General features: G+C 39.3%; 1 protein-coding gene across 4 annotated transcripts in view; it reads left to right on the top strand.

Moving 5' to 3' along the window:
• Positions 1–10,770, top strand: part of LAMA2 (laminin subunit alpha 2) — a 377,492-nt gene extending 366,722 nt beyond the window's left edge. For all 4 annotated transcript variants that reach the window (XM_080390370.1, XM_080390369.1, XM_080390372.1 and 1 more), the window contains 6 exons: positions 257–446; positions 2,853–3,008; positions 6,501–6,654; positions 7,012–7,142; positions 7,830–8,052; positions 10,503–10,770. In XM_080390370.1, the coding sequence (XP_080246496.1) occupies positions 257–446; positions 2,853–3,008; positions 6,501–6,654; positions 7,012–7,142; positions 7,830–8,052; positions 10,503–10,660 (1,012 nt within the window). In that variant the 3' untranslated portion in view covers positions 10,661–10,770. The remainder of the gene's footprint in view (positions 1–256; positions 447–2,852; positions 3,009–6,500; positions 6,655–7,011; positions 7,143–7,829; positions 8,053–10,502) is intronic.
• The last annotated feature ends 4,718 nt before the right edge of the window (positions 10,771–15,488 follow it).

Here is a 15,488-nt window from a genome sequence, read left to right as displayed (position 1 = left end):
AATCCTATGCCAAGGTTGCACTTTTATATTTCCACAGCAAAGGGACTAATGAACACTCACTTGTCAAGGATTGGATATGTGTGAAATGCAATTCATGTATAACCAAATTATTTTTCTTAAACTCTGATGGACAAGTAAAACGGGCCACTAACTGTAAAGTTTTTTTAGAGGAATACAAAAAGGTAAACAGATAAATTTGTCTGCTGTCTGACTCTAAATATCTTTTCCTTTGTTGTTTTCCTGTTTGTTTGTCCAGACTTACAATTGAATTTGAAGTCCGAACAACAGCTGATTCTGGCTTGCTGTTTTATATGGCCCGCATCAACCATGCTGATTTTGCTACAGTTCAGATAAAGAATGGGCTGCCCTACTTCAGCTACGATTTGGGGAGTGGAGACACCAACACAATGATTTCCAATAAAATAAACGATGGCCAGTGGCACAAGGTATAATAGTCTCTAATGCTAAATTATCCTTTGTAATGCTAAGAGCATTACAATTTTTTTGCCTTAAGGTAATTGCAAAATGTAGTCTATACAAGCTAAACTTTACAATTAGGATCTTCTGTAGTCTCCAAAATCTGTGCTTTCAGATTCACTGTTAAGTACACGGTACACATTCCACTAACAAAAAAGCTAGAGCTGATCTTTGAAGTTTGTCATTCAGGAAACACATAGTTCTGGACATATTTAGAGTATTTCTCATGTATGGTAAGGTACTGCAGAAAATGTTCTCTCCTGCCTATAGGGCTCAAGTGAGTATCAGCTCATGATAATGGAATACATCATTAAAGCCAGTTGTTTCTATGTTAATAATGTCACTGTTCAGCCATAATGCTAAGAACAAAGAAAAAGGAAGTAACATTTAAGTAAATCTACTCTGCATTATTAATTCAATTCATTAGGGAATCAGTATCATATTCATGGAGTTATTTGGTAGTCCCTTCTGTGACTTTATGAGAGGAAGCATTTATGTACAATGCCTGTGGCATTTGGATGGTAAGGGAAGGAATACCACAGCCATGAAGTTTAGAATTTACTGGGCCAAGAACAACAGACACATAGTATATTCATCAGGTAACATGCTTGAAGGCACCCATAAAGACAGAGAATAAAAGAATATATGTAACTATGTATTCAAATTGTATACTATTAGAGACATTGAATTTTGGACAGATATTTGCAAGGTCACCATCCACACCTCTGTCACCAAATGAGAAAAAATCTAATTGCATTTTCTGTTGTGCTTGAATTACTCTTATGAAAACCTCTTTGCACTCATCCTTAGTCCCTCGTTGCTTCATTGCCACCTTGTTCTTGCAGGAATTTTATTCATGAACTTTTTGATGATGGCAAATGCTCTATACCAAGGTATTTCATGAGGGGAAAAAATAAAGTTGTAGTCATTATTTATCTGGTTTACATAATGCCTAGGAGCACTGGCAGTAGACCAGGGCCCTTTTCTGCTAGACCCTCTATAAATATATACAGAAGAGATGTGCTTTGCTTTTTTAGCTCTTTTCTCTATATTCTAAGAGAACTGGAGCTTATATTTCTTAATGTAAGGGTGTGCCCTTTGGACGCACAGCTTGGCACTCTGTGAGAGAGGGACCCTTGTTGTAGGTGCCATTTTTGTAGGAGAGAATTGAGACAAAATCCATAGTCACAGTTCCCCAAAAGCACAAAAAAAGTTCATTTTGGGATGGGGTAAAAAGGCAACCTCTTTAAGAAAAGACCACAGCCTTTGTTTTTAAGAAAGCAGGGGCTTCTCCTTAAAATAATGCTTTTAGTGACAACCTTTTCTCCATTTGAAGTGGTTTAGGTTAAAACATTCCCATCAGGCCTACAGAAGCCGCATCTTGCTGCTGCTGTCTCCTCAGGTCCTCTGTAAGAATGTCTGTTCCCAGTTCCTGTCTCGCTCACCAAATCCTCCTTCTGCCCAAGATGCAATTATCCATCTCAAATTTACGGTTGTCCATAAACACCAAGTTCAGCCCCTCACCTTCAGGCCTCCCATTGTTAGTGTTTAGTCATTCCCGTTGCATGATAGATGCGCTGTCACACTGAAGCAGAAGCAGCCTTGTTAAAGAAAAACCAAAGAAAAATGCTGTGTGTCTCTCTGCTGCTCTGGTGAGCTAACTACTGTGCTGCTTGGAAATCTGCTAGTATGCGTGTTGCATTTTACATTTATCCCTTTTTTATACAGAACTCTTATTACATCGATTTGTAGACATCTCAGTATAAACCTTTGGAAGGACATTGGCCTACAGTTGTTGGGGTAGAATTTCCTCAATTGCACTTCCTCCGTGAGATTCAGAGCCCCTTTGTCTGAACAGAAGCCATGATACTAACAGAACGTAGCTGGTATTATATTTACTCTAGCATGAACTATGATCTGAGGCACATCGAAACTAATGGAATCATAAACTCAATGTTGTCTGCAAACATGTGCTGCAATAAAGATTTGTAACCAGTGCCATTAATTTTCAGCGTTTACTATTCCCAGTACTTAAAATTGCTGTCTGATTCCAGGAAAAACAATATTGTGCCATGCCTGTGATAGCAACAATGAAGCTTTTTAAAGGAACCCCAAGTCCGTTTCAGCAATTCTAATAAATAATAGTCATGATGCCTCCCAACTCAGGTGTAATTCATCTATTTGCACAAAACATTGCACAGGGGCTCTCTCCCATGAACATTATCCATAGTTGCTGCCACAGTACTTCTGTAACCACTCCTAGAACCTTCTCATGCATAGTTATGTATTTTGGACTGTAAGGCTAGTTACAATCTGGAAGCACTTTGTTGTCAGAAAACTCTCGGTAATTGTATTGTATTTGTGTGTCTTTTTAGATTAAAGTAATTCGAATGAAGCAAGAAGGAAGCCTTATAGTAGATGATGTTTCAAACAATACTGTTAGCCCCAAGAAGGCCGATATATTGGATGTTGTAGGAATGCTGTATGTTGGAGGATTGCCCGTAAACTACACAACTAGAAGAATTGGTCCGGTAAGCAAGTTTGTTTAAGTTATCTTACACTCCTTAAATATGTCTTGATAGGTACCAATGTCTTCCCAGTTCAGTTTTGTTTTGCTTTTCCATCAGACTGCTCAAGAATATGAATAAAATGGACCTTAGTGGAGATACACTACATTCTTACAATGGAAAGAATGGACTCAGAATCCAGTTAATGCAAAGAACTAGAAACAGCAGAGTTAGTTACTGTTACGGAGGAGTAAAAATGTCCATACACTTGTGTTCACTTGGATCCCTGTGCAGCTAGAGTATAAGGTCCTGAATACTACTTGCCCTTTCTCTTAGCTGTAATTAATCTAGCAATAAATGATAACAGTGAAAATGTCTCCTAAGAGAAGCAGCAGAACCCAAAATTACTCTCGACAAAGTACCCAGTAGTACTGCTGCTTACAGATAACTGGTTTTGTGTTGTTATTACGAAACTAGGAGGGAAAGTATTTTGAAGTAAGGTCATGAAAGCGCTATTGTCCTCTTTCTGTTTCCAAATTAAATGTGCATATATCAATTTATCACTGTTTTGGTATAAGTGCCCAGCTTCTAAGCTTACACAGAAGATACCTTGGTAAACAGAGTGCCCAGACAGGTGAATATAATTTTGGCCTAAACTTTGTAGAATTAACTAGGAACACTGTATTCCCTCACTTGGCCCATTTACTGCATCTATCTGCACAACTACATGTCAGTCATCTCACTTTCCTGCTGCCCTCCCACCCACCAGGATATGCCAGTATCAGAATCAGAGAAAAACCTCTTCCCTGCATTATTTTTCTGTCTGTGCGTAAGGGTTTTTCAAAGCCAAGGCCAGAACTTGAGTTAATTCGTTTATAGCAAACAAATTAGGCATATAGTGCAGCACAATTTGGAAAAAAACTGGAATGTCAGCAGCAGCTATGTCTAGGCTCATTCTGGGTGGTTATACAGATCAGTAAAGAGAAGGCAAAAGTACAAATCCTGGTGGGGAAACAAACCAGGCTCTCAAAGAAACTGCATGTAAGTAAATACCATTGTAGTAAGACGGTTATGGAATGGCAGGTACTAGTCTAAAGGCAGGCAAGAGTCCACCGGTTCAGGCGGGCAAAAGAAATACAGAAAAGGAATTCCTAGATCCTGTTTAAGTAAGTCCCGATAATAGCTCATGGATGGGGAATGAAGGAGAAGAGTAACCACTCTAAATCTGAGAGCTACAATCCATACAGAAAACTGACCTGTAAGTTTGTATTTCTCACGAAAATATGGATTGTGAAGAAAGCCCAAACTGAGGCAAATGTACTGATCATTTGGGTTTAGCAAACAATATCTGAGGCACTGAAAAACAAAAGCAATACTTAACTACCCACAAAATATAATTCCTAATACTATCAAATGATGTTTTCTGAAATACATCTGCAATTCACAAATACCAATCTAAGGAGAAAGGTGACACTAAATCCTTACCTATTGCTCCTCGTCAGAAGTAATGGAGGGAACCCATGCACATAAATGGCTCAGTCTGGCAATAACAGTCATGTCAGATCCTGACAGTCTTATGTGCTTGGGGATTTAAATGAAGCTGTGACTTCAAATGTCATTCACAGAAGGTAAAAAAACAGCGCTTGCCTTTCAATCGTTCTCAATAAAATACATCACATGATGTATTAATAGATGGTTGTGTTGTAGGCTTCACGTAAAGGCTTTGAAGCAAAGTAAGTTGAAAGGATGTATTATCTTCATTAAGGTTTTCTTCCAAACACACATCAGCCTTTTTAGACACTAATCTAATACGTAATCATAGGTAGGTTGGCTTCCTATTCAGTGCAGAAGACTGATACCTACTTGTTTCACTTCAGCAGTTATCACATTTTAAGCACTCAAAACTCTGCTTTCAGCAAAAGAGGTTATATTGCCTGTTACCATGCTAAAGTATAACCGGATTTGCTTTTCCATAAAGAAAGTGAAATCTGAAATGTAGAGAATGTTGTAGAGTTATTTATGAAACTTGCATTTCTATTATTTATTCTCACAGTGAAGCTGGCAAGATTTGTTTTCTTTTGTGGCATTTTTCTTTTTTGGTAACAAAACCTTGTTGATTTGGACATGACTTTCACTTAGAAATTAGAAAAACATCTATTTATGAGGAATCTTGACAGAAAACATTGCTCAGCTCACAGCTGAATTTATTCACTGATATTGCTCAAGTTGTCATGAAAATTTTGTACAGGTATGTTTAGCAGTAATAAGCTATATAATTCCACAGTACATTCAGCTTTGATTTACAAGGAAATAAATTCTTTGGAAATTCTTTCAAATTGCTACTCAGGATATTGTCAGAGGAGGTAGTATGCAGAGTCAAGACTCTCCCTGCAGGTGTGTCTTTTTCCTTTCTCTATTTGTACATATTTCTATGCTGTATTTTATATGCTGATTTTTATTTTCCTGCTTCCTGCTGCATTGCTTATTAATATGTCTTCCTTTTCTTCCTCAAAGTACCTGTTTGTTTATCATTTTCCTGTCTCCCACTGACATCAGGGATAAATTTTCTGGTCAAAGACCAGAGCCTTTGTCTGAAGCTGAGAACCAAAATGCAGCTTCTGCACACTTCAGAGAGAAAAGGGTGGGAGAGCTCTGAGGGAGATGCCAGTGGCTTTCAGAGGTCCCATGGTCTGCACTGATCACAGCCAGGGCAGCCTCTCACCCCTGCCCCACGCAGAATCTCACTTACACCACCAGCTTAAGTGTGCACATACCACACACTTGGGGTCACAGTAATGTGCTCCCACTGCAGAAGCCAAACTGGAGGTGCAGTTTGCAAACTTGTACAGGAGCCTCCATGTACTCTAGCACATCCCCTGCCTCCACCTGCCCCTCTGGCCAACGGAGTGGCCCTTGTCACCATAGTCACCAGACCTATATAAGAGTTATTACATCGCGAACTATGTTAACAGCCTTTACGTAGGGGCTTTGTTCATTTTAGAAGCTGTGTACCTGCATCAGCTCTGTCTGACCATGCAACATTGGGTCCATAGTAAAGTGATTAAAAGGGGGCAAAAAGAAAAAAAAAAAAAAAAAGCCCTAGTAAAATTACCAGTGGCTGGAGAACTCTATCCGGTATCTTCATCTACTCACAAACCCCATAACCTAGTCAATTAAAAAGGCATAGGCCATTAAATTCCTGCATTGCTGATGTAATTTGCTATATTTCATTATGCAGTGTATTATTTTATGTCCTCTCCATTAAGCCAAATAGATGTGACTCAGATCACATCCCTGAAAAGTAATATAATTCATCCTCAGTATGACTGAGATTAGATTCCAGTTATAATCAGATATTAAGGATTAGCCATGTAAAATGCAAGTTTTATTCATCTCCATAAATCCAGCAAAGAAGCAGAGGAAAGGTAATTCTTGCTGACATACTTTAGGTCTTTATGCTGAGCATTTCAGCTTGCTTTGCACAGTTATACATTTTGTTTGAAATATTGCCTGCAGGTCACCTATAGCATCGATGGCTGCATCAGAAGTTTTAAAATGACAGAATCACCTGTTGACCTGGATAATCCAACTTCCAGCTTCAACGTTGGAAAATGCTTTGTCACTGCACAGAAAGGAGCATACTTCGATGGAACAGGTTTTGCCAAAGCAGGTAATGAACAGCAATTCTGCTGATAGCAAAGAACAGAGGAAGAGGAGATGCTGCTTTCAAAAACTTCCAGTGCTACCTAAGTCCGGTTGACTGGAGGCAAAGTGAGATACTTAAAACTCTCACTGATCATTTTTAGTTATCTTGCCTAGGGATGGACTATGTGATTTTCTAGCAAGGTCTCACTCTTAAGCACAGCCACCATAACAGTTACTCATATGATTTCACATGGAAATGGAGTGCATTAATAATGCTGAGTTAGTTACCTTGTATTACTGGCAACACATTTTGTGTGATTATTAGGAATAACGTATTAAATGCTTTTCTTAATTTTATCATGCTTCCCCTTTTCTCTCCAAGTTGGTGCGTACAAAGTGGGAACAGACCTGCTTGTGGAATTCGAATTCCGTACAACACGAATGAACGGTGTTCTCCTAGGAGTCAGCAGCCAGAAAATGGATGGGCTTGGCATCGAATTAGTAGATGGAAAAGTGAGTAGCAAAACATTTTGGCTCTTTATAGACTGGTTTTAGAAAGCACAGGTAGTTTAAATGCAAGCTTACTACCCCAATCTCAAGGCGTCTCAGTCAATATCGGGGCTGTCCTTTATGCAGCACTTGCCATGGACAAGTAGATGTGGTCGTGTGTGGTTATGAGGATTTCTGGGTCGTTTTCACATAGCAGACATTTTTCCCTACATCGGAGGCTCTTACACTTTTACAAAGATATTTTGAAAGATTCTATAACAGTTGCAATTCCTAAATCAGCAACATCAGGACCTAAATTGGTGAGAATATGAAAAGTTTTGAGGAAAGGCTTTGTCATTAATAATACTAGTTTCTTGTGTGTAACTTTTATTTCAGAGCCTGGAAAACCAGTCAGTAATCTACCACTATAAAGAGCTTGGGGTGGGGGTGTGAAACACCCCAAAATGAAGACAAAAAGATTGAAAAACGACAACATATAAAACAATTATGCATATTTCCACTAGTGTTTATGTCAGCTACATAACCCAGATCCCAGAGGGACAGGGAGTCTGTGTCTGGTATTGAATTAGCTTTAGTGTGTGCAGTCAGAGAATGTTGACTTTAAATAAAAATTTTTTAAAAATAAAACCACAACAAAAAAAATGTAAAACTGTTTTGAGAACTACATGACTTCCATGTCATGCTTTTCAGGTGATGTTTCACGTTGACAATGGTGCAGGCCGTTTCTCTGCTGTCTATGAGCCCGATGCACCAGGCAGCTTGTGTGATGGACACTGGCACAAGGTTCGTGCAAACAAGATCAAACACCGTTTAGAGCTGACTGTAGACGACAGACAGGTGGACAGTAACAGCCCAAACAGGGCCTCAACCTCAGCAGACACGAACGACCCTGTCTTCGTCGGAGGATATCCTGGTGAGCATTTAACACACAAATGATGCTTTCCTTGCTCTGGCAACACTGCCTTGGTAATGTCTTAATTGCAATTAGGACTAGTATGCTAAAGATGATGAGTAACACTGTCCAAGTTTGTATCAGTTGGCACGGATGCTTGTTTCTGTGTCCAGCTGCATTTCAGAACAAAAAGTTCTACAGCACCAAGGGACCCACAGATCCCCCTGCCAAGTTTCAAATGTAAGCACTGTCACAGAGGAGCAGGCATTCTGCCTTCTGCTGCCCACACACAGCCAGCCTCCCTCTTCAAATTTTGTTTAGTAACAGCCTAATAGTAACGGCATTTGGCAAATTTAAATTTAATTGAAGAATGCATACATGCCCTTGGTGGAGCAGGGAACTGTGTGTGTAAATCAGCCTGCAAAACCTGAGGAACTGAAGACTCTGGACAAAAGCTTGCACAGAGAGGTGAGAGGATACTTTCTCTTCCTGATTAATATCTTTGCTCATGGTCTGGTGGTTTTTAAAGGAAAAAAATATTTAAAATTTGCTAGTCAGTATTCTGGAAGCCCTCGACAGAACTTGCTTCACGCAGAGGTAAATTAACAGGATCCAGAACTGAGCTGAGCTCTGTAGCTAGCTTCATCTTCCACTAAGCTGGTAATGAATGCTAGTATCCATCTGTTCACAGACAATCAACAAGTTTATCTAGCAGCAGTTTACTTTCTGAAAACACAGTTGTTCGAAAAGTTCCAATTTTGTTGCATTTATAAACAATAGTTTCCCTCTAGTTTGCAAACAAAAAAGCTAAATATGTTTGCAGTATGTGTCTGCTCTAGTGCATATGGGGGTCAATGGCAAGATGGCTCTTGAGTTAATTCCTAAATTATTTTTTGGAAGTTGCTTTTCCCCCCTGTTCTAGTGCATGATACAGTGCATCCAAAAAGCCTTCTTTCTCAAGCTTCAGAATATTTTCAAAAATGTTCTTAATACTGAGATGAGAGCTGTTCCTCAGTCACAGTGACTATTGATAGGGACCAACTACTTTGTGCCAGAAGGAAAACAGCTTTGTGGCAGCATTTTTATAACAAAACAGGATTGTAGCATAGGAGCTAGCAATAAAGAAACACTGCAGATGGAGTTACTATCTCATCCTGGACTGTATGTCAAGAGGAATATAGCAAGAGAAACAAATGGAAGTAACACTACAATCTGTACAAAACAAGCCTACACTTACGTCATGCTGAAGTGATATTCCTGAGTTCAGCCACATGGCAAGTTATGAATTAATTTAATAAACCTACATGCATATTCAAACACCTCACACTTCTTTTGCTGTCTAGTCTAGCTCATCCAAGATTTGTTTTAACATCCCAAATACCTAGACAGCCTCATCACAAGTTTAAAACATAGTATCATGGGATTATGTAAAATTAATAAGCATTTGTATTTTCCAGTCCTCTTGAAGGTTCTCCTGACTGCATAAACAGTGCAAAACAGTTGCAAACCAGCTAGAATTAGCTGGTAGAGAATTTCCTGTGAAGAGAAACTTTTCACCACCAAAGCATGAGCAAGGATATAAGTTCCTAGCTACCCATAAAAGCCATTTCTTATCTCCTACTATCATTCTTGCCTCTGCAAGGAGGGACAGATGGATTCAGCCATCTCATCCTCTGTGAACCAGCATAATGCTATGGCCAGTCAGTCCTCTACAGGTATAAAGTTCTTTCTGCAATCCTTACTTTATCAGTCACACAGATTTGTATCAAAGTACATCCCTGTAGCTACTTTTTCACTTGGAAGAACATTGAGAAACAAGTTGAGCCATGAATTTCAAGTAGTTGAGAAATATTTCCAGCTTCCCAGTCAAACCAACCCTCACTTCTATCCCCTCCTTTAGTGGAAGAGAGATACTCAAATCCCTGGCTTTACTATCAGCAAGGAAAAAAGTCAGAATGCTTGAAAACTCAAAACTCTTACGTAAATGACACCTGAAGTCCCTGCCGAGGAACTGGCTTTCTCATGATGTTAGAGCTGAGAATTGCATCCATTATGGCCTTTTTTTTTTCCTCTGTTATTCTGTGGATAAATAGCTTGAGAAGTTGGAGATTTGCAGGGTTAGCATGTATGCATCATACACTATGATGTAACATTGAGGTAACAAGCTGCTGTTTCCTTTATACCATGTTACTGAGTTACATGGTTTACAGTGACGGTTTAAATGCGTTCAGTTTCTGCCACTGTCATGCTAGGACAGAAAAAGGAAAGAAAACTTGATTGTTACCCTAACATAAGCATTTATCACATTCACTCATAATGTTTACCATTTTTTAAATGAAGAAGATATACAGCAAATAAACCATCTAAATATATTGCTGAGGACATCTCCTGCAGGACTGTCAAAGAACAAACTTAGGGTAGTTTGAGTCGATACTTAATTCCTTTTGCCTTTTTTTTTTCCCCTCCTTCAGATGGTGTGACCCAGTTTGGACTGACCACAAATATCCGTCTTAAAGGATGTATTCGATTTCTGAAGCTCACCAAGGGCACTGCTAAACCTCAAGAGATTAATTTCAGCAAAGCTTTGGAGCTGAAGGGTGTTCAACCGCTGTCATGTCCTGCAAACTAACTGTCATGCAGCTGATATGGGTCTGTTTATATAAGCACCTCAGATTAAAAAAGAAAAAAAATATCTATATATACATTGCAATCATAATAAAATACCTTTATGCAAAAAAATTCAGTAGTGTTTGTGGTATATTCAAATGCTATTTCAAGGTACCTCCCAAGAATGCAAGAAGTAACCCTTTCCCCCCGCTCCATTAAGGGAGTAGAGCAATAATTTTTATCTGTCTCTTACAGCCTGAAATGGAAATGTTTCATCATTCTTCTGATTATGCAGGGTGTTCCTTTACTGCAGAACTTAGAAGCAAAGAATTATCTTAGGTTGGAAGGGATCCATAAGGATCATCAAGTCCAACTCCCTGAAGTGTTCCCTGAGTGCTTTTGGTGAGGTAGATCTGTAAACTTGTGTTCCTTTACCATTTTAAATACAGTGCACTTGTGTGCATGCACACCTCTGTCCTTCAGTAGAAACGGGCACATTACCTTGCTTCAAAAAAGTTTTCTTCGATCACTTCCAAGAGCTTTATAAAATTCTTGTGACTGTAATATTTCAATTCAAAATCTTATGTAGTCTACATGGCTGCTCTCATGCTACAGCCATGCAACCAAGTGCAGGGAAAGAAAACGGTACTACTTGCTCAATTTATTTGGCATTATTAAAGAAAATATGTTGCACCTAAAATCCCTGCTATGTCATTTGAGCAGCACTGCATTTTAAGAGAGGTGATGCTGGGAGATGTAGTCTTTAATGGAAGGTGCAGAACAAGGTTCTATCACTTGTTGCCAAAATTTGGGAATAAAACTCCTTAACACCAATGTAGTATTAAGAAGCAGGTGTTATTTACGGCGGCGCAGGATGCACAAGGGATCGCTCCACCTAACGTGCATCCCCAACTATTTCACAGGTCTCATTTGGTGTTACATAGCTATACATATTAATTACATTTCTTGGAATTATTTGCATATATATGAGTCTTCCCAGGACCATCATTAATATTATAATCTTTTTACACCTGGGCAGTTAGTTATGCCTCCAAGTGGTCGACTTAAGTTTCAATGGTGTCACTTGCTCTAGTGTCCACCATTCGGAAGGGGGGGCCTTTTTGACCCAGGTATAATGGATCCATGGATTTAATCCATTTACTTTCATGAGGTTTGTGTTGTCAAGAGTACCTGGTACAGTCCCTTCCACTTCTCCTGGAGAGGTTCAGAACTCCAAGTCTTTATATATACTTGGTCTCCCAGTTGATGTGGATGCACTGGTGTGTTGAGAGTCAAAGGCTCAGTGATGTCAATATGCTCTTTCAGAGTTTGTCCTAGGGAGTTTAAATATTCATTAATGTAATTTTTCCCCATCTGTTCCATTGCACCCGGAAAAGTGGTTACCTGATAGGGTCTTCCAAATGTAAGTTCATAAGGACTAACCTTTAGTTAGTTCACAGCTGCATCTGCACCCAAAGCAGGGCTAATGATAGCGCCTGTGGCTATTTTAAGGATGCTTCTTGGCAAAGTTTGCTTAATTGCCTCTTCAAGGTTTGATTCACTCTTTCTACCCTTCCACTTGACTAGGGTCACCAAGGGGTATGTAAATCCCAGCCTATTCCTAAAATTTTACTTAATAGCTGAAGTATTTCTGCTACAGAATGATGTCCCCTGTCTGAGAACATTCCTATTGGTACCCTGAACCTAGGAATAATTTCTTTTAACAAATTTTTGGTTACTTCTCTTGTTTTATCAGTACAAAAGGGAAAAGCTTTGGGCCATCCCAATAAGGTATCAACTAATACTAGAAGGTATCAGTACCCTTGCGGTCAAAGTAATTCTGAAAAATCAATCTGCCAATAATCTACTGGGAAATTCCCTAATTCCCTCTTTCTGTTATACCTGGGGGTGGGCTTTATATTCAGGGGGGTATTTTTCAAACATGTTGGACTTTTTTCAGTAACTGACTTCACTATTTTAGTCATTCTTGCACTAATTACTTGGGGTCTTAGACTAGCTCGCATTGATTCTATTCCCCAATGAGTTTGCTGATGATTTTGTTTTACTATTTGTGTCATTAAATGTGGAGGAATTATTGCTTTGTTTTGTGCATTTACAAGCCAACCATAGTAATTTTCTTTTGCCTTTAAATAAAAAGCCAATTTGAGATCAGCCTGGCTATAACTTGGCCTGCTATTTCATTAACGAACTATAGGGGTTAGTAACTACAGGGTGGATATCCTGAGTGATTGAATTAATAGCCTGTAGGTCTTGCACTAGTTTATACTTACCTGTCCCAGGTGTCCTGACTGGTAAAATAGGGATATTATATTCCAACATACATTCTATTAATAATCCAAATGCCTTAAAATCATTTATTAATTTCTCAGTTCCTTTCCTTGCTTCTAATTTTAAGGGATATTGTTTTTGTCATACCAGTTTTGATCCTGGCTTCAATATAACACTTACAGATAATGCTTGTTGAGAGTGTCCTGGGATTCCACCGGCCCATACAAGAGGGATTACCACTTTTTCCACTTCCTCAGGTACCCTTTCTGGATCTTCATCCTTTCCCTGTCACACAAAGGTTCTTGCCTCAACAACTTAGCCTGCCTCCCCCTTGCCCATCCAGCCACTGGGCTGTCCCTGCCGTGCCCAGCCACTTGTCCCCCCGCCCGGGGTCCCCTTTCCCCTTGATCTCCAGAAACAGACTGTCTATTCCCAAGCCTCCCACTTCCAGGGCTACCATCAATTCCACATCATCCTTTTCATTCTGTTCTTTGTACTTCAAACACCTCTGTCCAATACTACAGGCAAAGTAACACCTTTTCAATTTTCTTTCCTTATTCTTTTCTAATGCCATTACTAAAGAGTCCGGTGGGGTATGCAAACACTCCTTCTGAATTCTGAGGAAAAGGCATAAATCTACATACAGCACTTCACTTATTTTCCCTTTTACAAAACAACAGCAATTGCAGAATGGTATTGTCATTCAAAGTGCCATTTTCTGGCCATTTGTCCCTTTCATCAAGTGTACATAACAGCCACCATTGATTACAAAATTCTTCTCTTTCGCTAATGGATCTCCCTCAACACGCCTCCAGTTCTTCAACAGACATTTAAGGGGCAAATTCGGAATATCCTCTGCTGATTTTGACTCTTTTGCTCCCATTTTTAGATAATGGAGTTGAATTATGCCCATACAATTTGGTCTGATCTTACCACAATCTCACACAACAACAAAATAATGATAGAACATAATAGAAAGAAAACAGCCAGACAAGAGCCTAATTCTCCTTTTGGTCCTGGTGATCAGTCCTAGACTCAAACCTCTTATGGACAGTAAGCTTACCACAGGGCCCGAACCCTGCTGGAGACTCAATCTCCATACTCGAATAACCAGAACCAGAATCAGAAGAATGAAAAATAAGCCTTAGAGGTACTCACCCAGGGATCTTGCCCTGAGCCCTGAATGGCCTGTGGTTGAGACGCTCCCCAAGAGATTCCTCGATGCCAGCTGGAGACTGGTCAATCTCAGAGTCATTGAGGCTCAGAGGCGAGGTCCCATCTGGGTCACCAAAAACTGTCACCGAAATTTGGGAATAAAACACCTTAACAGCAATGTAGTATTAAGAAGCAGGCATTATTTATTGCAGTGCCGGATGCACTGGGGATCGCTCCACCTAACGTGCATCTCCAACTATTTCACAGGTCCCATTTGATGTTGCATAGCCGTTCATTACCTTTCTCAGAATTATTTGCATACATATGAGTCTTCCTGGGACCTTCATTAATATTACAATGTACTTTTGTGCCTGGGCAGTTATACCTCTAGGTGGTCATCCTGACAGTTTGATGATAGTTATCTCTTCTTCACTCCTCTTCATTATATATTAATAATATATAATATTATTAGTGTATATTAATATATGTAAAATATATGTAATGTTATATATTGTAATTTATAAGGGATATAGTTCTTGCCGATATCCCTTACTTGGCACTCCTTCACAAACCCCAGAACCAGCTCGAGCTGCTTTTTCTGCTGCAGACCCTCTCTTATCACCTAACACATTCCTTGACTAGGATGACCCTCTCTTATCACCTAACACATTCCTTGACTAAGCTAAACAATTCCTTATGTGGTTAGTAGCTACATACAAGAACTGCAAAGCCTAAACAGTAGCTGGCCCTAAGGAAACAGCCAACCTAAAGCTAGAAGTTGGGCTTTATATGCTGGACACTGGAACAAAGGTTTATGAAGCAACTACAGCATTGTATCACACTTACCTGGAAATATGATTCTAAATGATCCTTAATAAATAAATTTTGATACTGCCTCTCTCCAACTACACGTGATACTGAAGTTACACACAGCAAAATTCACAAACCAAGTTTCTAAAGGAAGATTAAATCTGATACTACTGCATTGGACCAGAATGGAGGTGAAGCAGGAGATTCCCAGAGATTATTAGCATTGCACATGTCACTGATCTCTACTGTCATCTTATTTAATTAAATCTTTAATGTAAAAGCAGCTTCCAAAGTTAGACTCTACTGCTTCTGCTTGATGCTGTCGGTTTGTGAGGAATTCTGAATGCAGAAGCCATCCCAGACATTCCTTAAATTAAATTTTGAGTGCTCTGTGGATAGCAGTTTAAACCTAAATGGGGAGAGGAAAGTTGCTTCCTAGATTCTTACTAAAATGTCAAATCCTGGTGATTTTTCTCAGTGCTTTGTATATTCTAGAGGACTATGAAATCATCAGTGAAGTGTGGATTATCTTTTCTATGGATTGTTTCAAATTCATAAACGCTACTTTTGCAAAGATTGCGCTTGGACATGGAGAA

Source organism: Falco punctatus, assembly GCF_963210335.1.
Source record: "Falco punctatus genome assembly, chromosome: 5".
NCBI lineage: Eukaryota > Metazoa > Chordata > Aves > Falconiformes > Falconidae > Falco > Falco punctatus.
Note: the sequence above shows the minus strand (reverse complement) of the source record. Positions and strands in the feature narration are given on the sequence as shown.